General features: G+C 35.3%; 1 protein-coding gene across 1 annotated transcript; it reads left to right on the plus strand.

The window, feature by feature from the left end:
• The first annotated feature begins 377 nt into the window (after positions 1-377).
• Positions 378-24267, plus strand: LOC119145499 (zona pellucida binding protein). Its single transcript, XM_037382029.1, is given in 8 exon segments — positions 378-493; positions 3595-3720; positions 11369-11529; positions 12648-12649; positions 13344-13543; positions 16065-16141; positions 17830-18007; positions 24136-24267. Coding segments are annotated over 8 exon segments (942 nt in total). The 5' UTR covers positions 378-387; the 3' UTR covers positions 24228-24267.
• Positions 24268-25219: the final 952 nt, after the last annotated feature.

The raw sequence follows: 25219 nt of genomic DNA on the forward strand, positions 1-25219 counted from the left end.
TATTGGTCAGTGTACACATTGATTAACATCCTCACTGAGGGTATGGTAAACAATGCAGCTGAATTTTACCCTCATTTTGGATAGTGCCTATCCCTATTTTTTTGCCCATTATGGACAATTTTAATTTAAAATGTAATGGTTCTGTTGTAAAACATGAATATATTTAAAACTTATGTCTAAAGTGCTGTTAAGAATAAGGATACTTTTTCTGGTGTTAGGCCTTTGCCATTGTGGTTTGGGTTTTTTTGCCTTAGTAAGAGTCATGCGTTATGTAAGACGTCAGGCAGATAGTAACTTAATAGCCATTGAAGAACAGGTCTATTAAAGGCTGTAGATCAACCTGAAGTATGCTGCTTGCTTTTTCAGATAAATTAGATAGTTGTAATAATGTCATTGTTTTATCTTTTAACAGTTCAGCCCTCAAGGAGATTTTTAAAAAGTGCAGTGCCAAGACCCAACAGCTTAAAAATAGTGGGATCTGTCGTATTTCCGGGTATTTTTCTTTAAACATAATGTTGCAAATTTTAGTGAAAATATATCAAGAAAAGGCCCTTTATCATATCTCTTGTTGTTGAATTGTTTTGAATGGGTTTAAGCGGTTTAATTAATTACAGTTCTCTACTGACTTACGTATACTTAATAGGCCATCCCACAGAATGTATTTCTGTCATTGGAATTTTTTCAATAGTTTTTTTTTATTCTTACTCATAATTTTTATGAAACTGAGAGAATTATTTTCTGTAATTGTTATAAAAATAACTAAGTTCTGTGTATTTTTCCACCTGGCTGTTGGACTTTTGCTCTGAAATACTGCTTTCTCAACTGTAGGTATTCCAACTTCACCTTACATGTTATATACACTGAACCTGAAGCATTAAATGTGTGCTATATTCTATAACAAAAATTAAGATGAATTAAGATTTAATTGCTTTCTAAGTTAAGTCCATCTAACTCCAGAATATAACATTTTCACTTTCTTTTCTCATTAAACAAAACAATTATTGGAAGGTCTGAAAATAAAATTAAAGACTAGGATGTTCCTCATTGCCATACATTTACTCATGTTGCTTGTTCTCTAAATGCATATTGGTTGCAATGCTGGCTTGGTTTTGGTAATACTCTACCCCATAGTTTTATCCACGTGTGTTCTCCAGTAACAGCTTTGCTAGTAGCATATCTAGAAGTGATACTTCTGTTGTTTGGGGGAAAGCTAAAACCCAACATTTCTTTACCTTGTTTTGGTACAAAGACATACCAATTTTTGTCCAAAGGTGAAACAGTTCTTGGAAATAATTTGTTTTTAAAGTTTTTTCTTAGTATTTTATCTTATAATATTATTTAATTTTGAATAATGGCTCTGAGTGGTCTAGTGGTTCACCCTATCAGCATACTTTTTCTCTCTTCTGACTCACGTCTGTAAACACGGCTGCTTCTTCAATGGCACAGGGCAGTTTGAAAGTTAGAAGGCAAAACCAGAATGTTAACGTTATCCCAACTCTGTTTCTAAACAATTTAGTTATCAATGCAGAATATTCCCACCTTCTCTGGGACAGACCATTATGAGTATCCTGGATTTGGCTCCAGTGTTCTTTTGAGGTGCTATGCAATATCTCTATTTTGAGGTGGGTTTTTTTTTTTCCACCAAAATTTGGTTACATAATATCCTGCACTTTTAAAATCCTGCAGTTTTAAAATATCTGACATAAATGTTCTTGGATCACTATCTAAGGTAAATATTTTTATAATGGAGAGAATATGGACAAATAAGAAAAACAGCAAAAAACTTTAATTAAAAGAGTAAGACTTTATTTTGAAAGCAAGAAGAGTAAGGTTATACTTGGTTGATATTTTTTCAGCCATTATTTTCTATACAATGCCCTTCTGTATCCTATGATACATGCTTAAAAAAATTTACATTGGTAGGGCAGACTTCACCATCTTGGCAGGTTATGATAATAATGATGGCACCATAATTTTATTACTTTTTGTTATGGATATGGTGTTGGGTTTTTTGGTGTTTTTTTTTTTTTTTTTCTTCATATTGCTCTAAGACAGAACAAAGCAACCTTGTGGAAATAAAACCCAAAATGTGAAGTGGGGGAGATATGCAATATATACAATTTTGCCCCAACAGACTACTGCTAAAGCCAGTTGGTTAGTAAATTTTGAGAAAAAGTTAAGGATTTGCAATGGAAAAAACCTTAATCATATTGGCAATTGCATTAACATGTAGAATTCATACTAATTTTCATGCTTCAGGTTAAAAACTGGAACACCACCTGTAAACAACATTTATTTCCATGACATACTATTGTACAATTGAATATATATACTTTGCTGGTTTCTGCAGTATAAGCTACTGTAAAAAAACTGATTTTTGGGATTATCTGGGATAGACATACCTACTCATCTTAAGGGTATCAACATTCTGGAATTATTCTTATGTATTAAATACTATATCTAAGTCTTTATTCTTTTTCAACAACTGAATAATGTAATGTGAATGCAAATGGCTTTTCATTTTTTAATGAAAGCAAACATTCATAGTTGGAGAGGAGGGAAAACTGGTTGCATTACCACCAGTTGCCATAATGGAAAAGTGAAAACTTTTTCTGAGCATTAATCCTTTCGTGCAACAAATATTTGAACTGTTTTCCACTTCCAGGGTATCTGAAATAGTCAATGGTAAGATAACATTTAGTAATTTGCTTATTTGATTCAGTTTTAATTTTTATTCAGATTCTTCAGATCACAAATGTTGTAGTAGCTGTAATGCTTTATACTATTTCACTTTTCAGTGGTATTAGGGTAGCCTGATACAGAGCATGGTATATTCAAGTTCAGACTTCACTAGAAGTATCTGGCATCCCATACTTCTGAAGAAGACACATGCTTTGCAAAATGTCAGTGGGAAGGAGAATAAACCAGACTGTACACACTGAAATCCTGCATGTTATGGAAGTGATTATGACTGCATTCAAAGATCTAGAAGCACCTGTATGCTGAAGATGGCATATAAGACATGCACAGGTGCATTTCTGTGGTAAAAGACTAAGCAAATCCTTACCTTACTCAATTTGCTTCCAATCTCATTATCTCTGAATTAAACAATAGGCAGCTTACCATTTGGTGAGCTACAACACTAAACCCTTTTTAAGCCAATACATTGTGCGCTGGTACAAAAGGCAATCACTAATGGAATGGAAACAGCAAGCTTTCAGGTCTCAGTATCCTACACCAACATACTGCAACTTCACCCTCTGTGTGTGTGGGGGATACTACTTGAGACACAACGTTGCAGAAGCCTGTGCTTGTGAGAACCTACTAAGTGATATAATCTATTCAGGAAGATATTACTGTGCACCGTGGTTCTTGTTTACACAACCAGGGAAGCCTAGAACTAGAAAGATTTTCTGGAGAAAACAAACCTGCTATCTATCTTGTATTTCATTTTCATGGTAGAGGATAAGAGAACCAGCCCCAAAATCAGAACTTCATTCAAGGTCATTTTTGAACCACTGTCTTGAAATTTGTATAGCTCACTGTTAGGATACCATTGGTAACTACTTGATGCTAATGATACTTTTTTTCCAGTCAAAGTGTATGTCAAGCTGAATCACAACAGTCCATGTATTTTATGTCTGACAAATCATCTGCAAAATTTAGAACTGATTGATCCAGTATTCCAGTGGAATGGACCAGGTGGTGGTCTTTCTTCAGGTAAGGATTTATTTTCTTACATATCCTGGGGCTGCACCCTCTTTCCTTCTTCTCTACCCCCCCACCCCACCCCACCCCCAAAGAAGCATAAAGGTGAGAATGTAAAATGGAGAAGTAACTGAGGATACATTGTGAGTGTTTGTATGTGTATCATATAAATTAACTTTGACTTTTCAGAAAGTGGTGGGATAACCAAACTAAAACACATTTGCAAGTCTCTGCAGAGGATGGTGCCATCTCTAACAAGTGCTAGATAGAGCAGGGCATGTTGGATGCAACAGGGGCCAAGGATGACATTCTTTGTGGCGCTGAGAGACAGCTGGGAGCATTCTGCAAGGACGGAACAATAGGATGATGGGTGATGTGATATAGCCCAACTGTCTGCTCAGTGACAGGCTACCTTTAGGTACAGAGTTGCTTAGGGCCTTGACCACATGAGTTTGGGAAATCTCGATCCCTGGAGATTTTCTGTCTTTTCTGTGCTTGTTCCTCATTTTTACTTACTTTCAATCATAATTTCCATGATTGCAACTTGTCATCATTGCTGCTTGTCCTTTTGTGGTGCACCTCTTAAAAAGTATGGGTTATTCTTCCCTGTATCTCCCATTAGGTAGTGAAGGACTCCAGTTCCCTCCTTAGATTCTTCTAGTGTAAAAATGCCAGTTTCTTTTGCCTCTTGTCCTATGCTCCAACTCCCTAAACATCCCAGAAACCTTCTTGTTGACTTGCTCCAGTTCGTTAGTATCTGTCTTGTACTGAGGAGTCAATACTGGGCACAGTGTTCCAGACTGCCCAAATGAATGCTGAGTAGGGAGAGAATGATCACTTCATTTGATTTCCTGGATATACTGTTGCTAATGCAGCCCAGTATATGGATAGCCTTCGCTGCTGCAAAAGTGTGCTTCTGATTCATAATGAGTTTAAAATCCACCAGGACTCCCAGGTACGTTTTTTGCAGAGCTGCTCCCAAGTCATCTGGTCCCCAGCAACAGATGTTGCTCCTCTTATTCTGATGCAGCTGCAGGACATAGCCTTTGTAACTGCTGAAATTAGTGAGGTTTCAGGAAGACTATATCTCTAGTCATGCGAGGTCCCACTGAATGGCAGCAATGTCCAGCCCCCCCTGCCAATTTGATGTCTTTTGCATACTGGACAAGAAAGCATTCAGTCCTGTGGTGTACGTCACTGGTAAAGATGTTGGCAGTTCTGGTGCTTTTGTCAGCCTTGAGGAAAGCCCTTCATAACTGGCTGCTTGGTAGAGCAGTCTTCAAAATGATGATGCTGTTTTTCATCCGTCTTGTATTGCACTCATCTAGTCTGTATGTCCATAGTTGGACTACAAGGATGTGATGGAGGACCATACTGAAATCCTTGCTATAGGTTTTCAGTGTATATGACATGTGCTGCTTTCCCTTCATCCTCAGAGGCAGTCATTTATTTCCAGAAGATAATCAGGCTGGTCAGCCATTACTTGCCAATGGCAAATTGATGCTGTCTGTTCTTAGTCACTGTCTTGTCATTCAAGCATCTGGAAATTACTTCCAGCAGTTCTGTCATCTTTGCAGGGCCTGAGGTGGGGATGGCTGAACTATGATTCCCTGGGTCTTCTTCCTTGCCTATTTTTATGGTGGGTTGTTTTTTTTTTTTTTTTTGGATCTTTCTGGTCGTTGGGGATGTCATCACCATCAAAATAGACCACAGTCATTAATTAGCTCACTCAGCATCCTCAGATATATCTCATTCTGGTCTATAAACTTGTATATGTCCAGCTCAAGTAAGTGTCTGACGTCGCACTCCCTGTAGCATCTCCCCTAAACTCTGCTAAAACCTGGGGCAGGGCTGGAAAGCAGCCCTTGCTAGGTATGAGAGAAACAAAGGTGGCATTGCATACCTCAGTGTTTTCCAAGTCTTTTGTCACTAGGTCATTCAGCCCCATTCAGCCTGGGGCCAACATTCTCAGTGCCTTTTCTCAATTGCATGTGATTCTGTTGGCCCTTCACAGCCCTTGCCAGTTTCAACTTCTGATTAATCTTCTTGCAGAGAATTTAAACATTCATTTTCAGAAAGAAGCCTCTAATGATATAATTGTCCTAATCTGAATAGTATGGCATGAAAACCCCAAATAACTGTTTCTGCATGGAGTATGTTGGACTAATTGTATATACGTTATTTTTCTCACATAATAAGGACTGCTTAGAGATCATGACTGGCTCATCAGAAATATCATCGCAAGTCTGAGCAGGGAACCCGAGTTCTGTTTTTTGTTTCCTTCTATGTCTCATTTACCCTTTAGAGTAATTTCATTTTTTTAAAAAGAACAATAAGCATTGTGATGTATTTATAAACATGATTAATATCTTAGTTTACAATTTAGGTTATGAACCATTCATCCTTTTACAATGGCAGTGTTTCGTCTATCAGAACCCTGTCCTTGGTTTTATATTTTCGTGTTACGCAGTCTAAAATACCATTTACACCATAGTGACTCTTCATTCTTAATTTTCTACGTGCTGACCTACATAGTAAAGCATTGCAGATTTGTGATATCTAACGCTACCCTGTATTTTTGCTCTGAATCTGTTAACAGATTTTGTCCTCAGAATTTTTAGCATTCTTTGCCTGAAAGTGGTATAGGTGGTTTTGCTTGTACTTAAACCTGTGGGCTATGTCATTTTACATGAAACTGCTAATCTCCCTTGGGGTGGATATATCCTGGTTAGTTGAGTGTCCTGCATTGTAACTGATATATTTTGATACCCAGTCTGTGGTGCATGACAGACACAGTATCAGGTGTATCGTCATGTGTTTAAATCTCTTTGGGCAGATTGCTTCAGTAGTATCCCAAGTTGCTATGCCAACCTTGGTTACCTAGCAAAAATGCTGTGGTGGTAGGGGTTCTTGGCTCTGTGGCGACTTCAGGTGTATTAGAATCAGCAGCAGATGGGCAACAAACATTTCAGTAAGAGAAGAAAGCTTGTGTTTTCCTGACGTAATTTCCTATTTTAAAAAAGTGGTAATGAGAGGATTTCAGCTGCAGCCACCACAATTTTGGGTAAATATCACAAATATACTTCTTAGTCTGCTAGGGCTGTTGTCACATTCTTCTGTTCCTTGTTTTTGTTTTTGATTCAAAGTATAAACAGACAAAAACCTATTTAAAGTTTCTAGCTCAGGAAATGTTTGCTGTGTAAAAGAATTTGATCATTCCGCGTCCTTTTAGAATGGTGTAATCCTCTCTAATTATTAAAAATTATCTGGGTTTTGGTGTGACTAGTTAGTATAATATATATCGTAATAGAATCTCCATAACAGTGGGAAATTAGGATTCATAAACCTTGCTTGGTATATTATTTCATACTTTTTCAGTGTGGTCATAGGAAAGAAAATAATCCTTTCAGTGGAAATGTAGAATTGTGAATCGAGTTTTAGGAAACACCAACAAAATAAGCTTCTGGGAATGCTACAAAATAAACAATTACTTAAGCATAAAATCTGTAGGAAGAGAGCCTATCTTTTATTGTACTATCTGTCATAGTTAGAAAAACCAGATTCTCTTTCAGGCACACCAGCCCTTGACACATACCCTAAGGAGGTGTTTTGTGGCCCAAAAGTCTAGCTATATACATCAAACATCACAACTACAGTAAAAGCTCACAAAGAGCAGTAAACACTTGTGTTTCTGTAGCCATTAAAAAACACTTCTGCTTTTTGAACAAGCAGCTTTGTTCACAGATAGTTCCAGTCCACTTATGTGCAGTTGAAAGAGTAATGAAAAATTAAATACTGCACAAAATGTAATTTAAAATCATTACAACTTTAAAAATTAGCAAGTAATTTTTCTTCACTTAGCATAGTGACTGTTTTGTAGTGAGGTCTGAAAATTGTACTTTGAAGTTTTTAAACAGCTGTTGGGCTCATTGAGAATAAGAGATTTTCAAAATATACTTCTAAGTGGAGGAAAAAAACCTTCAAAATAATTGCTTCTTAAAGTTTTACTGCATAAAACAGCATTTTTGATGGTGTTCTTAACAGCTAAATAGAACAGAAAAGAGAAAGCATTTCCATCTTTATTTCCAAATGCAAACATTGGAATAGGCCTGTTCTCGTTTGGCCAAAATGAACCTAGGAATTTGGATTTACAGGAAAGTTACTGCTTTTCATACACACTGCCAGATAATATATGCATAGAAGGACTATTTGTATCAGAAGATTGTGACTATCCAGTCATAGGGCTGAAAAAAGTGTGTACTACAGTTTCGTAAAACAAAGCCATTGACAGATTAAATACCTGCATTCAAGGTCTCAATTACAAGTTACACCCCAGATATTCTAAATAGTACTATTGGTGTATCAAACAGCTCTTCTATGGAGAGGGAAGAATAGAGAATCAGAAGAAATATGAAGCTGCTTGTAGATGTGTCTATCTGTATACTCATGCTATCCTTGTACCTGATACATGACTTACACATGTTTCCTGAGTGACTGTCAAGAGTCCCATCTGGACTACAAAACAGAATATGTTTCGTTCCTAAGAAACTTGTCAGGTGAGCTCAAGTTTATTATATACCGTGTTAGCTTTTGTTTCTATACATGTATAATTAGTCACTGAAATGATATATTTGGACATCTTCAGATATTGCATATTTAAACTTGAACATGCTCAGTAGTTCAATCTGAAGATTAGAATTTATGATCTGGATTTATAGCTGTTCCTAAAAGTCTGAAAAATCCGTTTCTGAAAAGCCCATTGGCCTGATTCTGGTGTCATTTACTTTTGTTCTTAATATATAATTTCAAAATGAAGAAGTTGCTCTACTGTAAAACTGGTTTGAATAAGAGGTGGTGTGGGAGGATGAGCAGTAACTTTATTTTTTGCACTGAAAGAACTGGAAGGAGAATCAATCTGTTGGTTTTAAGTATAATAAACAGAGAAACTAAAATATAGGAACATTTAGTTTTAAATATATTTATACAAAGGTATGGAAAGTTAAGGGATTTAGTCTCTGTAACATAATTCTCACAGGAATAACTCTGTTTTGCATCCTTCTAATTCCTGAGGATCCTGGAAAATGTTCTAGCTTCTTCTCTTAGCAAGAATTAAAAAACGAACTTCTGTTCTGTTTTAAATCATGCCAGTTTTCACTGACTCCAAGGAACCTCTGAATGTGATTACGTCAATGTTTGTCCATCATGCATGTGAAATGCCTCCAGTGTATTAGAGGCATATTCCATTATATGACATAATTTACTTTACATTTTGTGACATGAAATCCTGCTCACCTGTCTTACTGAACCTGCTACAGAGAAATATCATGGAAAAAATACTGGATTTAAAAAAAGGGTGGATAGCTTAATCACTTTAAAAAAAATAAAATTAAAGATAAGTCTATTTTGTGAACCCAAACTCATCTGAGTAGGCAGTATTCATCCAGATAATCCCAAGGAGCAAGGCATTTTAAATGTGGTTTACTTTGTAAAACTAAAGAAGAAAAAACCCCACAAACCAACAACATGACAGGCTCTTGATTTCGTGATCCAAAAGGAGATTCTTTACACACAGACATATCACTAAAATAGTTACTGGTTACTTTGTCAAAACTGTGATATTTTCTGCTATATGAAGAATTCAGTGTTCAAGGTAGGATAAAATTCTGTAATAAAGTCAGTACCTCAATCCATCAAAAGAACACTTTACTTAGCCTTTTCTGCTGATGTGCCTTCAAAACAAATTGTGACCAGACCTCCTCACTGGATTGCCAAGCTTTGTCTTTTGCAGACCTTGTCATTGTAGTTCAGTAATGCATTTTATAAGTTTAGCAAAGTTGTCCATGATGTATCTTTAAGGTGCTCCAGCTACCCAGTCAACTAATGGTGGTGTTGCTTTTGGCCCACACAGGGCAACTGCATACACCAAAGATCAGAACTATAGTTCTTAAATCTATGCTGTTTTTCTGGCGATATTAATCTGATAGCTATTCCAGCATACAGTAGCAAATTACATCCTAGTTTATAGACTTAGCATCCTTAGTCATTAATCATCAGATTAAAAACCTTTCCATCATCCCAAAAATGAAAGACAGCCTGCCATTAATTGAGACTGAATTGGAATCCCAAACCACACAAGAATTTGCACTTTCAGTCTTTTTAATAGTACTCTTTTTTACCAGTACTTGATTATTTTTTTTAAACACAGTGATATATATGACAAAATAAAGTTAATTAAAAGCTTAAATGGTTTCTTGAGGAACAAAGTTGTCCTACACCTTCCTGTCAAGTATGTAAAAAGATGCACTTCAGTCAGGCTATTTTTTTCCCCAGTATGGCATACCAGGAAAATCAACGTGCATCTACAATAACATGTTAGTTTGAATAGGAGTGTGGCTTTGAAATGAATTGTTTGATTGTACTCACTTTCCACATTTTGTTTGGATCATGGTTTGGTCTTCAAGTGCACAAACTGGATTAATTTTGGACGAAGCTAATTGGAAAGATTTGCTTCAAGAAATAACGCACGCCTATTCTGTAAAACTAGATTAGGACTGCTCTGAAGCAAAAGCCCTGTGTGTAGTATAGATCTCATGCCCTTAGCATTGATTATTTCAGTCTAAAAAGATGCTGCTTTCACACCACACTAATTGTCTACACTTCCATCATCTACATAAAAGATCTAAATTATTTAGGATGTTAAAACAATTTTTTTTTTGGCATGTGAAATGGAATGCGTTCTCAAAATACTTTATCAAAGTGAGTATTTTACCTTGAATGTATTATAATTGACTGTAATCTCATGGTTCCCAAGATTTTCTTTGACAGCAGGATAGGCTGCATATTACTATTTGAGAAGCTCATATCCATACTGCCTGAGGACTTCTCAAGTCAGGAAGGGACTCATCAACTGTCATCATGTAACCCACATGCAGGCTACATGTGACAACTGTATGGCTTATTATCAGTGCCCAAATCTGACCTTAAGCAGTGCTTTTCTTTCTCTAAAAACCTAGTTAAAGAGCCATGCTTATGATTTTTCCTTTGAAGCAGGATCCTGCTTCCTCTCTGCCTTGAACTAAGGAGTTGTCTTAAGACTTTGGACACCATAACAATGCATATCTTTGCACACAGAAAGATTATTTTACAGTCTTAAACATACACGATTCTCATTTTGACATATGCATATAGCTTTTTTGGAAGGTCTGTTATGCACTAGTTGCTTAACTTGAACATCCTGTCTTGCCTACTTTGAAATTCACTGCGTGTTAAACACCGTCAGCAGCTAATTCTGAAAGGTTAGTAGTCAGTTTGACTATATAGAGGTAAAAAAAGACATTATTTACCCACTTTGTCTTTTTTTCTGGGAGTTTTTTTCTCTCGGAAGTAGTTATGGAAGAGAACAATAGATGTCTGAGATCAATTAAACCCAGGTTTCTAGGACTGCTTTGTCAACGAATACCTAAAACACAGCAGCGATAAGGCACAATTGTGTAAGGCTGAATCGAGTGACACCCAGTCAGGTGCAGTTTCTGAGTCTTGTCTCTTCAGCTGAATCCGTAATATTTTGTACACAGCTTAACAGTAAATAACCATTTGGACCCTTACTTTCTGCATTTTCTCATGATGACAACTAACTTTATCTCATTATTGTGTTTACTAGAAAACACCAGTGTGCAAATATCAACCACAGGAACTTTGATATTGAGACACTTCAACCTGAGTGGAGTTTACACATGTTCCATTGTTTATAAGCTAACAGCAATGCAGCCTCATAAAAACCTTGTAATAAAATACCTTATTTATGGTAAGTTATCAATCCAGGTTAAGTGTGTAGTTGCCTTGAAAAAGTTTTATTTGCAGAATTTAATTTGCAGAGGTAAAGACATTCTATGGGAATTTTTTTTAAATATTTGTTACTACCAGGCAGTTCATTTAATGTAATTTACGAAGCCTTGAATGAAGCTTAGTGGCTGACTGAGAAACTTATGAATACAGTTCTTTTTTAAAAAGAAACATAAAACATAATGAAATGTAGCAAACTGAATAGGCAGTAATCCGTAATGACATTAAAATAGTATAATTTTAAACTGGCTAATTTTAGCACACCCATATGGGTTTATTTCACATGTTAATGCCTTAATTATTACTTGATTTTGTTTTTTAAGTACGTATCATTTAGTGATGCAATATTTGTAGCTTATTCTTTCCTGTTCTGATTACATTTCCTTCTGTTGGCAGTTAAAAAGTCTTTGATAAAGTGGAAGATTGTAAAGGCAATGTCATTTACTCGTTACTAGCTCTCTTTTTATTCTGTAAAGGGTATTTTATTCTTGTGGAGATGTAAGCAAGAGCCTCTATTGCCTTTAGCAGGAACTGTGTCTGATCTTGAATTTAAAATGCATACCAGTGCTCATTTAGAAACACGGTAGAGCACAATAACCTAAATTAACCTCTGATGTAAATTAATTTTACTTTGGTACAGTAGCCTTCATACAAAATAACCATGACTTTTAGCAGCTAGCTTCTTGACAGAACTGGAAAGGAAAAAGTTTCTTTGAAACAGTTTTGATGGAAAAGATTAACAGTTTTCAGTAATGCAGACTTACATCCTTCAACAAAGATAAATCTGAATGTTAGCATACAAAATTCAAGTTTCATACATATATAAAAAAATCTGGAATATGCAGCAGCAGGGGAAGGGAAATGGGGGAGGCAAAAGCAAGGTAGAGGATCTAATGAGCAGTCTTAACTGGGTACCATATTTTGGATGTTCTGCTGCTTCCTTCAGCTGGTTTATTTTCTGTATCTTCATTCTTTCTTCCTCACCTCTCCTTCTCATTTTTGTGGTTATAACCACACCATGACCCCTGTTCTTCAGGGTTTTCTTCTCCTGTTTTCTATTTAACATTGTGTTCTGTTCATCTTCAGCTTTGGGTAAGTAGTGTGGTTATCATTAAATAACTAGAAACATGCATTTTATGGTACATTGGCTTATTTGTAAAAGATGCCCAGATGTGCATTTAGCTTTGCAGTAAAGGTGAAATAGCTGATCTATCCATAAAAGTAAATTTCATACCTATGTGGAAGCTCTTTCAGTTACTTCTGCTTACAGAGAAGGAATTCCTGTTCATCTTATTAGTTCATCTTCTGTTGATCGCTGGGGAATAGGATTCAGTTTTTAAGTCCTTTAAAATACTTCTGTGGTAGCTGACTAAAAACTATGTAACATACTATGATAACTGGCCATAATGTATGAGATGAAATGTTGGGTCACATACTGAAGGGTATTTTCTATGCTTCTTAACTGTAGAGTTCATATTCCTGATCCCTTTACTGTAATCTCCTTTTGGTTTTAAAATTAAAAACTTACATTAATAAAGAGTAAGATTTACCTATGGATATAAATGAGAATGTTCACTTGTAAAAATCTCGTAAGTGTTTCTGACTGGTCCAGCAGACGCTATTTTATCATCAAAAATTCTCTGGGGGTGCAAAATAAGTTTTGTTTATAAATTGAGGATTTAAATTGGCAATTTTATTTTCAAATACATATATTACTTTTCTTTTTACTTCACATATGTTCCTCATCATTTTCCACATTTTTTCCTGAAGCTTATTCTCATCCTACCTAGAAGTTACTATGCGTTCACAGCCCGGTATCACACAGCCCCCTCCAACAGTTCTCATAACACTTCTTTTGAGAAAGCATTGCTTCAGGTACTAAGCAAACTTGTTGCTGAACTTTCTTGTGAGGTTACATTAATTAAGGCAGAATGCCATCAGGTAAAAATGTAGAGAAGATGTCTACAGAGTGAAATCTTCTTTACATTTTCAGGTAAAAATCTGTCTTACTTTTAAAGAATGGTTAGATTTTTTATAGGTAATGGATTTGCTGCTTATATGGAGAATGTAAGGGTTAATAATAGTTTCTTACTTGTAAAAATGCTGCAAAGTATTGCATGTGAAATTCATGTCAATAGCAAAAAGATAGTTGATCCACTCAAAAGTGCTTATTTTACATTATTTCAGAAGAGCCGTACAACATTTTATAGCTGTGGATAGATCAATATGTTTTTAATTTTGTATCATAAAACATTATCATGTCCCTTGTTGCACATGACCATAGGAAGGAAAGTGATACAGTGCATTCTGTAACTCCCCAGATTACCTTAATCTACCCACCTACAACAGGTGTATAAATCAGGCCACGGATGTGCCTTGGTCTTTATAAACAGCTTCCAAATGGCAGACTAAGGCTGGATGTCTAATTTTCAAGAACAAAAGTTAAATGAGATGAACCTCAGTACTTCTCCTTGTTTAAATAAAACAACGATAAGAGGGAGATTTCATAATTTTTGATTTCTTTAAAACAAAAGGAGCCTAAAGGAGAACTGGGTAAAACTGAGTTGCTAAAAGTACTGAGCTGGCTTGATTTAAAGCAAACCATTAGGTGGTTTGGGAAGAAGTCACCATATTATGCGATATTAAAGGATTCTTACTGAGTGTGATTATGTATTGTAATAATTATAAAATTTTATATTTGATATTTGGGGGTGTTTATACTTAAATGAGTTTATGTTTACACATAAATGAAGACCTCACAGTTACCTACCCTCATTTGATAGAGTTTAGTTACTAAAAATACATTTTCACTGTAACATGATTTTTTTTTCATAAAATGTTTCCATTACCAGCTTTTCACTAAAGGCATTAACTGTGGAAGTCAGAGATCTGTGCCATGTCAATCCAAAGGAGGTATTTTTTCTCTTGAGACTTGCTCTCAGAATATGCTTTCTGAACTCTGAAACTATATGAAAAGAAACTATCAACTCCTTTATGCTATGAGTGAGGTCTGAAGGAACCTGTAAAGTAATCCCAATATATGTTCAGTTCACTTAAAGTACTCTGCTATTAAAAGAGATATCTAACGCTCAAAGAGATGTTTATAATTGTTGAGCTGAGCTGAATGTATGTAAAAATGTACATATGCAATATTTTCTTTAACTTACTGTTTCTAATTATTTCAGCTCTAAAAAGACCATTGTTTTCATATGATGTAGTAGTCACTATGTATCAAGACATGCAATTGAAAAGATCCCTTTCTGAACAAAGTATACCAATTACGCTTCATTTCCACTTTCCAATTTAATTTTCTTGAAAGTTACATATAGTTGCTTATAAAACCAACAAAACTATTATTGTGTTTCTTTGAAAACTGTATTTGTAGTGGATAGCAATGACGTATCTGAAGAGTCTCATTACTGATAGTGTAGTTAGTTAAGGTTAATTTTAAGGTTATTGAGCCTACATAAATTAGATTTAGCAAGTGTGCAGGCCTTACAGAATATTTGAGCATTAGGAGGAGAAATTCTCCAGTTAGAGGTGGATGTAAACTTTGATATGACCTAGTGGTAAACTACATGTTGTTAAGTAGCCTGAAGTCTTAGAGTTTTTGATTTCTAAGTAGCATTTGGTGTTTCAGAATTACTTCCATGACAAAGGTAGGTAAAGCTTACAATATAAGGAGTTAAATTCACATGTTAACAGGTAATTTTACTCCTAATATGGCAGCTCTTTAATGTCAGTTCTGGAGAGCAGTCCAGCAGCTTAGTTAACTATTTCACAGGCCTTCACCGTAACATGTTTGTACTAGTCAGTTGATAAGGAATGTGGACCCACGCAAATGAATTACTAAAACATAACTACACTTTTTCTTCAGTCCATACCTGAAATCTTCCTTCGGTTCTGTGTGTCATAGGCATTCCTATGAGAATGTAAAGGGTTGAGTGGGTGAGGCACAGGAACTGATGTGCTTGTGCAGTGGGGGGAGTAGAGAAAATCCTTAAAAGCAGTAGATAGATTGTTCTTGAGAGAAAACTTGAGTGTATCACAGAAACAGAAGCTTGAACTGTTAGGGTTCCTGGTTGACTATTTTAAAACCAGAGCCTTCATAAAATCACAATGGCAGGCAGGTAATTAGAGAGGGAGTAGTGTATTTCTTTTGAAAGAATTCAGATATTTAGAAATCTGGGAAGAGTCCAGAATTATACATTTCCATGCCATTAGAATTTACAAAGAAATGAGTTCCCATAAAATATTTAAGTATACTGAAAATTAGGTATAGACCTGTAATTTCTGTAAGAGGACAACTTCTGTGATTGCTTTAAATTACTGCAAGTTAGACATCTGGAATATGGTAAAAAGTCCCAAATACTTGCATCAGAAATGACTAGAATCTTAAACCAGTGAAAATAAATAAATAAATGAATGAATGAATGAATGAATGAATAAATAAATAAATAAATGTTGATTTCCTTGACTTTGTTTTTCTATAAATAGATTGTGTTTTGTTACAGTTGCTTCCTTAGATGGAGAAACCCACAACAGATTATGTCAGCAAAGTGCTTGTGATTCATCTCACAGACTAAACAAGGTACAGCAGATGGAAGAATAAAACGGCAACTAACATAATAAGCTGCTCTCACAATAAAGGATAACATAAAAAATGAAACATAACTTTGTTTAGTAAATTAATAAATTGATACCAAAATTTTAATGGATATATAATTTGTAACAGTTATAATTGCTAATATTCTATTGCCATTACGGGTAAGGCAGATCACACTATCAGTCTGGAATAAAGACAGTATATTAAGAGTATGAAAAGTGGCAAGACAACTGGGAAACTTTGAATATGTGCTATCTTATAAATATCAAACATGCTGTTTTGCAGTGGGAGTGCCTTTCCATCACTTCAGAGTGATTTTATTATTGAACTAGGAGAATTATAGCTGTTTGAAGGCATTTGTCCTTTACAGTAGAGAACCAGAAGCCAGTCTTGCTTACTAGGTTAACTGTTAATTTAGAGGTTCTGGAAAGGGAAAGGTGGAAGGGGATGGGAAGTACAGGAGGAATACCAAGAAAGAGCAGGTGTTCAAATCATGCTTCGTGATACCAGTGGAGGGGTGAGTCTAAAATAACATTCTGCTTATTAAGCAGGTTCCATCCGGTCCACTAAAAAAACCCTAAATTTGTGGGGATAGGTCACGATCAAAGTTCATCTTTTTCATACAGGTAAGAAGATCAAGTTAGGAGAGCATGAATAAATTTGGTTTTGCCAGTTTGTATGTGCACTGAAACTTGCAAGCCAAGCAACAAGGGTTTTTTTTTTTGCTTTTTCTTTTTAGCTTTATATATATATAATTAATCCCTGCATACAAATGAAGCACTGTCTGGATATGAAGCACTATGTACTTTTTACTCTTAGACTTTGTCACTTGCTAAAGGGTCTGGGTTTTGTTACATATTTTATGTATTTTAGCCAGTTCGAAGTCACATTTTTAAATTTAAATACTATGACTTAAAATCTTTAATATTCCAGTGGAAGACACTTCATAAAATATGGTCCAAAATTCCAGCAAAATTCAAGGATTTTTAAAAACAAATATTGCCTTAGTCTAGGGAGGTGGAGTAGATGAGATTGAATTATTGCTCCCTTGTATCCTAACATTTCTGTGATTCTGTGCTGCTGGTTCTGCACTGATTGAAATGAGTGTTTTTCCTATCTAGGATTGCATTTTTGCAAATCTGTTTGAGTAAGAGAATTAGCCTTCCATGATTATATTTCACTGAGACAGTAATAATAATCCCTTTATTTAATTTGGTTTCAGGAGACCTTTGGCATTCTCTTTTTATTGAACAGAAGTAGCTAATAAAGATGGAAAGTATGTCTGAAATATAAGTGGACCTAAGTAATAGTACCTAGGTAGATGGGAAAACGGCAGGTCTGTTCATGTTGGGCTACAGATGTCTAATGTAGGCAGAACTGCCATGGATTAGCTTTTAAAGTTCTATTTGTATAATCCTGAACACTTTCAAAGACATTGTATTAATTGATCATGGTTTATCTAAATTAAAACCAGCATATCCAAGAATATCAGATTGTCCTCCTGTTTCCATTCAGCTACAATCAAAAGATTTAGTGGCACATCTTAATCGTAATCCATACTCACATTATTCATACTCACATTCTTTTATCTTTTTTTTTTTTTTTTTTTTTTTTTGTATTCTGACCTCTTTCTATCAAAGATTCTGAAAAAAATATCACTTGTTTCAATTTAGGCAAAAAAACATACAGAGAGATTTTTTAAGAAACAAGTGGAACTTCACAGGAGAAGTTCTGAACCATTGCCTGAAATATACTACATTGAAGGTATGATGCAAATGGTATGGGTTGATCGCTGCTATCCAGGGTATGGAATGAATCCTCTAATACATCCAGACTGTCCAGAGTGTTGTGGTAAGTGACAAATTCATTTATCGTACAAAGTATTAACTACTGTTACAATGGTTTTTGCTCTGACTGAACTTAGAACTTTGCTATTTAATTTTATAAAATTGTTAGGCCATACTGTTTTGGGCTGTGATCCTGTCAATTCTGTTAAGGTAACCAGTACTAGAACAGGTTAGTGCTTGGGTAGAACTCGTTGATCTAGATTTTAGGCCAGACCCACTATTTCTATGGACTGATTTAAATTAAAATCAATCAGAGTTCAGACCTCTAGATAGCAGTAGGTTTTTTTTTTAGAATTAGCATAGAAAATCTGTAATCTGACAAGGTATGTTTCAAGTGTTGTTTTACCATGAGACAAACAATTATTTTTGTTCTTGAATTTATAAAAGGGGGCATAATAATGCAATGCTTTCATCTAATTACAAACTTAAATGCTACATTCGAGATCTGAGTAAAGTAAAAATAATTTGATAAAATATCACTCTATAGCTTTGCAAAATAAAGTTAAATTTGTAAATATTTGTGATCCCTTTGGAAGAATAAAGAAAAAGGGGAGGAATGCATTCCAGTAATTTTATTTTTGTCAATCCTTATTTTAAAATGAGTGATACTGCCCTCCTTAGATGCTAAAGAGTTGATGAGTTGTTTAAAAGAGTGGCTTTGCCAGATTGCATTTCACCCAAGAGACGGTTGTGCATTTGATTTCCAAATACTGAGCTTGAAGTCTCAAGGGAACAATGGAAGACAAGACACATAGAGAATAATTCTGTAGTCAAGCTTTTGACAGAGATGATTCCTTACAGACCTAGAAATGGTGAGAAAAAACACTGGATTACATATTGAACGACAGTTTACAGAAGGGACTACGCTTTGGAAAGAAACAATAAGAATATGGAAGAAAACAGAGACAATTCCAAAATTGCAGGACATGGCGTAAATATTTCCATTTGTGATTGTTTTTTCCAATTTGTTGTCTTAATCAGAAGGAACTTACATTTTTCGGTCCACGTCTTCAAGCAAAAAGTGACAAATATCTGGAAGGGATATGTATGAATATACAATTTATTACATTTATTGTAATACAGAATATTGTTGCACATGATTTCAGGAAAAGTGACATTAAAGTCAAGTTTAGAAAAGCACGTCTTCTTTAGGATGATTGTATGGACTGCAGTTTTGTTTTGGACTTTCCCACAGAATATCGTACTCCATTCTAAAGTAATTTGTATTCCTTTTTTCTTCAAAACACAACTTTCATCCTAGCAGTGGTGGCTGTTTAACATGAGCTGTAAAAAATAACACTGTTTCCTTTGCTGCCGTGCACCTTTACTTCCTGCAGCAGACAGAAACACTACATAGCCCTACAGCAGTGTCAGCCCAAGAGGCTGATCCCTGTTCAGCTAGGATTGTAACAGGCGCCTCTTTGGCAGACAGAGGGTCAAGCTGTCTCACCAGAGGCACCAAAAAATCTGAAACTATCAGTCTTGGAACGGGACTGATTAGTGCTTCCCATAGTTGAGGATGTCATTCTGTCAGCATGCTCAAACATACACTTTTCCTTAATTGACCTCTTGGTAAAATTTATCTCCTTTCCCAGAATCCAAACCACCATATTATAGACAGTTAAACCAAAAGGGTCCTCTGCTTGCCATTGTATCTGAAGGCAAGATACGAGCTTCAGTTATTCCTGACAGATGTATCTGGCACAAATGTCAAAACATAACAAACATAAAAAACAAAATCAGAAGACTACACAGACTCCCAAAGAAATACAACTTAGTACTGCACATCCTCACTTTTGGAAAGGTTTTTTCTAAGGCACTTATGTCATTTCCCTTGCTGTAGTTTATACCTGTTACTTCTTGTTCTGTATCAGTAAATCTGGAAATGATACTATTACCTTTATCTTTGAAATAATTGCTGTGTCTCTCTGACCATTTTCTTTTTCTGATATTGTCTTCACTGAACTAAACCACCTCAAGTTCAGTGGTTTTGGTCGTGTTTGACAGGCCTCTGTTCAGCCTGATTACTGTCTGCTGTAGGTTCTCTGCAAGTGTTTTCAGTGCCTTAAACTTTACGCAGCAGTGCTTAGGAGACCATGCTAACATGGGAGAATTAATTGTCATTTGCTAAAATCCCTAGATTTGTTACTTAAATAGAAAATATTTCCCTTATATCTTTGTTAGTGGGGGAGCTATTTCCAAAACATGCACTTACTTACAGAAACAGTTTGACAAGTATTTCCATGGAAGTACAGCAGAGTTTAGCTTCTTGGGATATCCAGTTGTTTCCTATGTAGTTCCTGGAACCAGGTCTTGTAATCCAGTGAAAACATTTTTAGGGTCCATTTTAGAACTATTTGGGAGTTTTGGTCTCATTAGCTACTCTTGTTTTGTAGTTAGAAGATCAAGCTTTCAATCTAAATTAATTCATGAAAGGTTCATGCTCATTTGCCCTGATGGTGAGAATGCCCTTTAGGTTAAGTAGATTTTTTTGGTCTCCTATTTTATATTCAGAACAAGTCAACTACTTTCTATCTGCTTTTGTAAGTTTGCGTTCAGCAAACCTGTATCTCACATGCCCTGTTTTGCGTTTAATATTCTTGCACAGGGGTGGCTAGAATTTAACATGGTATTTCAGAAGAGCTCTTACCAGTGCCTTTTCATCGTCAGTGCTTTTCTTTTGGTCCTAAGAACCTCTGTCTCAAGTGACGTAACAATATGATGCTTCCCCCTTCCATTGAGCCCAGTTGTGCTCACAGTGCTCTTTAATCAAACAAATATACAGGCCTTTCTCATTCTTTTATTTCTCCTGCCTATTTAAATCTTGTCCTTATTCACAGCTTCTCCTAGTTTTGTTGTCAGCATAGTTCACTGGGACTTTTTCTGATAAGTCTTGTTAGTGGAAATATTTAGTAAAGGTCTGTCTAAGAGCAAACTCATGACTAATGCCTTTAGCAATTTTGTTCCAACTTTTATTTCCCTTTTAAGCATCATTCAGAGTCTTTAAAATTTCATTCTAATTGTCTTCTGTAGTTTATTACATTTGTATGTGCAGCCATATCAGGTGCTTTAAAATTAATTATGTGCTTATAGAACTACATCAAATTGTATTACTTTCTGCTTACCTGCATGTGTTTCAGTGTTCATTCATGAAATCTTTAAATAGTGTAGAAGTCTGATCAACTTTCCTGTGGTTTCTTGGATTCTTTTTTTCTTTTCTGAAAAATTTATAATACGTTTCTTACCAGTCAGAGGTTAGCACCAGTCACAGGGTATCACTGCAGATACATTGCAAACCTCAGATTATCATCTGTGTTACCATTTCATGGGCCAGTTCTATTTTAGAACATCTAAACAGATGCTACTCAGACTTTCTAATTTAAAGTACACTAAACCTTGAGTAGTGTGAGTGTTTCTAGTCTCCAGGTCTTCATAAGGATATGACAGAACATAAAAGGTTATGGAGTAGGCCCAAGAACATGGAGAAATAAAAAACCTTATGCATATCCTCTGCAGGATTCATAAACAAACCTACTCTATACTTTTTTTTAACTTTCAGTTAAAGCTGTTCTCTTTCCTCTACTGTGTTTAGAATACCTAGTTTCATGTAGTGTTCTAATAGCTCTGGTTCCTCCACATTGTTGTGCAGTGCTCTGTGAACTGCACATCAGTTATTTCACACTGCCATCACTAAATCTGTGCGCTAAGCATAACCTTTTCACTTTCTGCATCATCTACCAATCTAAATCTCCTGCATTAGAACATGCATTCATTTTCTTCCCCGTGCTTCAGTCTTATGTTCTTTTATATCATGCTATATTCTCATTTGTTTTCTCCACCTCTGCTTTTATATTTAAATGGCATTAAATATCGAGCTATTGTCTCACCTTCTACTCCCATTTTCTAGTCTAAATCTCTTTCTGAATTAGTCAATTAATCAGTTAACCTGATTAGTCACTGTGTGATACATCTATCTTTAAAGAATTTTTTTTGGCAGAAAACACTGGTGGTAGAACATACCAAAATTTGGCTCGTTAGGTACCAGAAAAGCCTCAGGCACAACCCTTTACTGAGTGATTTTATAGAGGCTGTGACTGAAAGACATGGAGTTACTGCTGATTAATATTTCCATTTAGTCTTCTGCTTCTGTAAAGCAGTCTTGAATAAACTGAATTGATGAAGTACAGCCATTTTAGAAATTGCTTCCTATGATTTTATCTTCTATATGAGATTTTTCTGCTTTCTAAATCTGGGTGTTTGGTGGGTTTTTTTGTTGTTTATGCTGATTTTTTTGGTTTTTTTTTTTTTTTTTTCTTTTAACCAGATGCAGCTGGGAGATCAATACAGTACAAAATGTCACAAATTTCTTAGGGCTTCTCTGGAGAGACAATTTGATATCATACTCTGTACTATTCTTATTATTTTGCAGGGCTTGATTTCTGTGCTATTTTTAGTAGAATAGATACTGAATAGTCAGTTCTAATTTGGTTTTCTTTAGTTCTTTCTCACAGTATGGTGATTATTTATATTATTGAATCATAGTAACTTGCAAGTTCAAAAGGAAATATGTTATTTAAGACAATCTTAAAATAGTCCTAAAAATCAGAAGAGTGCAAAATACTAGTTAGCTTACAGGATACAAGAATAAATTGAGATGTGTGCATTTCAGTTTGTGTGGTGTGAAGTGGCAAGTATATATATTAAAAAAATTATATATTTTTAGATGTATTTACATGTATTTAAAGATAGAATATTTTGCAAAGATGTTTGTACTTTCAAAGTAAAGGTATACCAATAGAAGTTTTCCATTAGTGAAAAGATTGAAACAAGTTTACCAGTTACAGAAACTTTCCAGCATCTGGCTAAATCCAGTACAGGTCCCTACTTAAGATTCCTTTCTCTTTTTCATGCTTTCTGCTAGACAGCATCAGATGATGCCTCTGAAAAATAAAGTTTTTATCCCATTGTAAGAGGAGCCTACCTTGCTCTGATTAAATAAACTGAAAATTCTGAAGGATTTACTAGAAGTGTGCCTATAATCTTCAATAAAAAGAGTAGAGTTATTCTTCTGATACACAAGGTGATTGATTTTCCAGACAGCAAGGTTAGAAAATGCCTTTAGTTACACGCATGTGTCAGGCTTTCTCTTTCCCATAAAGCCGTCTTGGCCTGCCTATACTAATTTATTAAAAAGGCAGAGTCTTGACATCAGCTGCAGGGGACTCCTCTCTTACACATCATAAGACTTCTAAAACCCTCTTCAGTCAATAGCAGTGGCAAAAAATGCTAGGCAAGCTAACAACAGCTACTAGGGATCAAGTGAATCCTGCCAGCCTCAGCAAACAAAGATAAACCAAACCAAATACTGAAAATCCTGGTGAAGGTTTGTGCAGGAGTGACTAAGAACTCGTCGTTAGGCCAGGGAAAACCAAATGACCTGCTGCTAAGCACCAACTCTGCAAAAGGAAGGAAGGTCTTAATTACCTTTGCATACTGAATATTAATGCTATTAATTAAAGGTCTATCCTAAAAAAGGCTACCATTTCCAGCTTATAAGTATGATTCAGTATAGTCATAACCAAATAGTTCAAATTCTGCTTTTTTTCTGCCAAGAGCGTAATGCTGAGTTAGTCTTCTGTGATGAAGTCGTTCTGCAGGTGACTGCACAGACTTCATTGAATGGCATAACATGATTCAACAGGAAAAAAAACGTTTACTTTAGAACACTTGCTCTGCATCATACACTGATTTCTGGTTTGATGTATTATTTTTGCACTACTTTTTAATAATTATCAGAGCTTAGCTATCAGCTTTATTTTGTTATTACTTATATAAGTAGCTACAGCACTTTATTTAAAACATTACTGGATATAGGCCATATTAAAATGTAATTGATGGACATATCCTCTGTAAATGGAGTGAAAAGTGATAGAGAGAAAAATAAGGTCTAATAGACAGATAATGTATGAAATACATACAATTTTTTCATCAACTAGCAGAATGCTGGAAAAACTGTTCTTTTTTCAAATAGATAACGATGCATTCTAAACATTTCAAATGTAAATATTTTTTATTACTATCACTTAAATTCCACATTTTTCCCTTGGTTTTTGGTTTTTTTTTGGTCCATAGTTGCATGCAGCCCAGGATCATGCAACCCTGGTAATGGAATTCACTGTCTTCTATGTGACAGCAGTTTGATATATGGAGCAACAAAGTTCTAAAGACTGAGGGATTTGCACTCTTGCAATAGCTCTTATGTATTTTCATGTGGTCATATTAATAAATATTTAAAAAATGTGTACAGTTTGTTTTGGTTACATCAATAGAACACACTAATTTTTAGAAAATAATGATTCAGCAGCATATTGGTAAACATGTTTTAGGTCCTATTACTTAGGACTCCTTCAATTTTAAGGTCTTTAGAGTAGCTGCTAGGTTAACACCAATAGAGACAACTATTTAAATCACAAGAAGAAAATACAAAAGTAGAGGTATTTTGTATAGTTTGTCTTTTGCTGATAGACCTCAGCTCCTCTCAGCATGGACTGGTGTAAGAAGTCTATATTGTAGTTTTCATCTACCTGTCCATTCAGTCATTGGTTAACAGGATTATAGCGAACAGCTCATGGTGTACATCCAGCACTGAAAGCTCATAACAATTGCAATGTAGCCTCCAATGGAAAAACATCCTAAAAACTTACTTTCAAGATGAATTATAATATCACTAATGACCAGTTGGTAACTTCTTCCCAAAGAATGTAAAATTCCACTTCGGTCAGTCATCTGTTCCACCTTTATAGATATACCACGTTGAGCATAACACTTTTGCTCTTACCTGAAGAAAACAAACAGTAACATAAAATACCATGGTACTCTTCATGACACTAATCTTCACTTTTGTAAGACTGTTGAGAATTACTAAGTAGTTGGCTCAATGCATTCCTTGTCATTGTCATTCATTAACAGCCTTATTTAAGTTGGTATTTAGTAACACAATCCTGTTTAAAATCGTGTTTGTATTTGCAGATCATACCCCATGCAAATGGCAGAATTTCTAATAAGTATCACATTTATACTCTTTTTTTCCCTTTAGGTCTTTTTCCTTCTAGTCCATGTATAAAAATGAGCTACATGTGAAGGCCATTTTTAGCTCTTTGTCCTATCTGGAAAATGGGGTTTGCAGGTGTTTGGTTTTTTTTTTTTTTAAGCACAA

This window comes from Falco rusticolus, chromosome 3, assembly GCF_015220075.1.
Source record: "Falco rusticolus isolate bFalRus1 chromosome 3, bFalRus1.pri, whole genome shotgun sequence".
Lineage (NCBI taxonomy): Eukaryota > Metazoa > Chordata > Aves > Falconiformes > Falconidae > Falco > Falco rusticolus.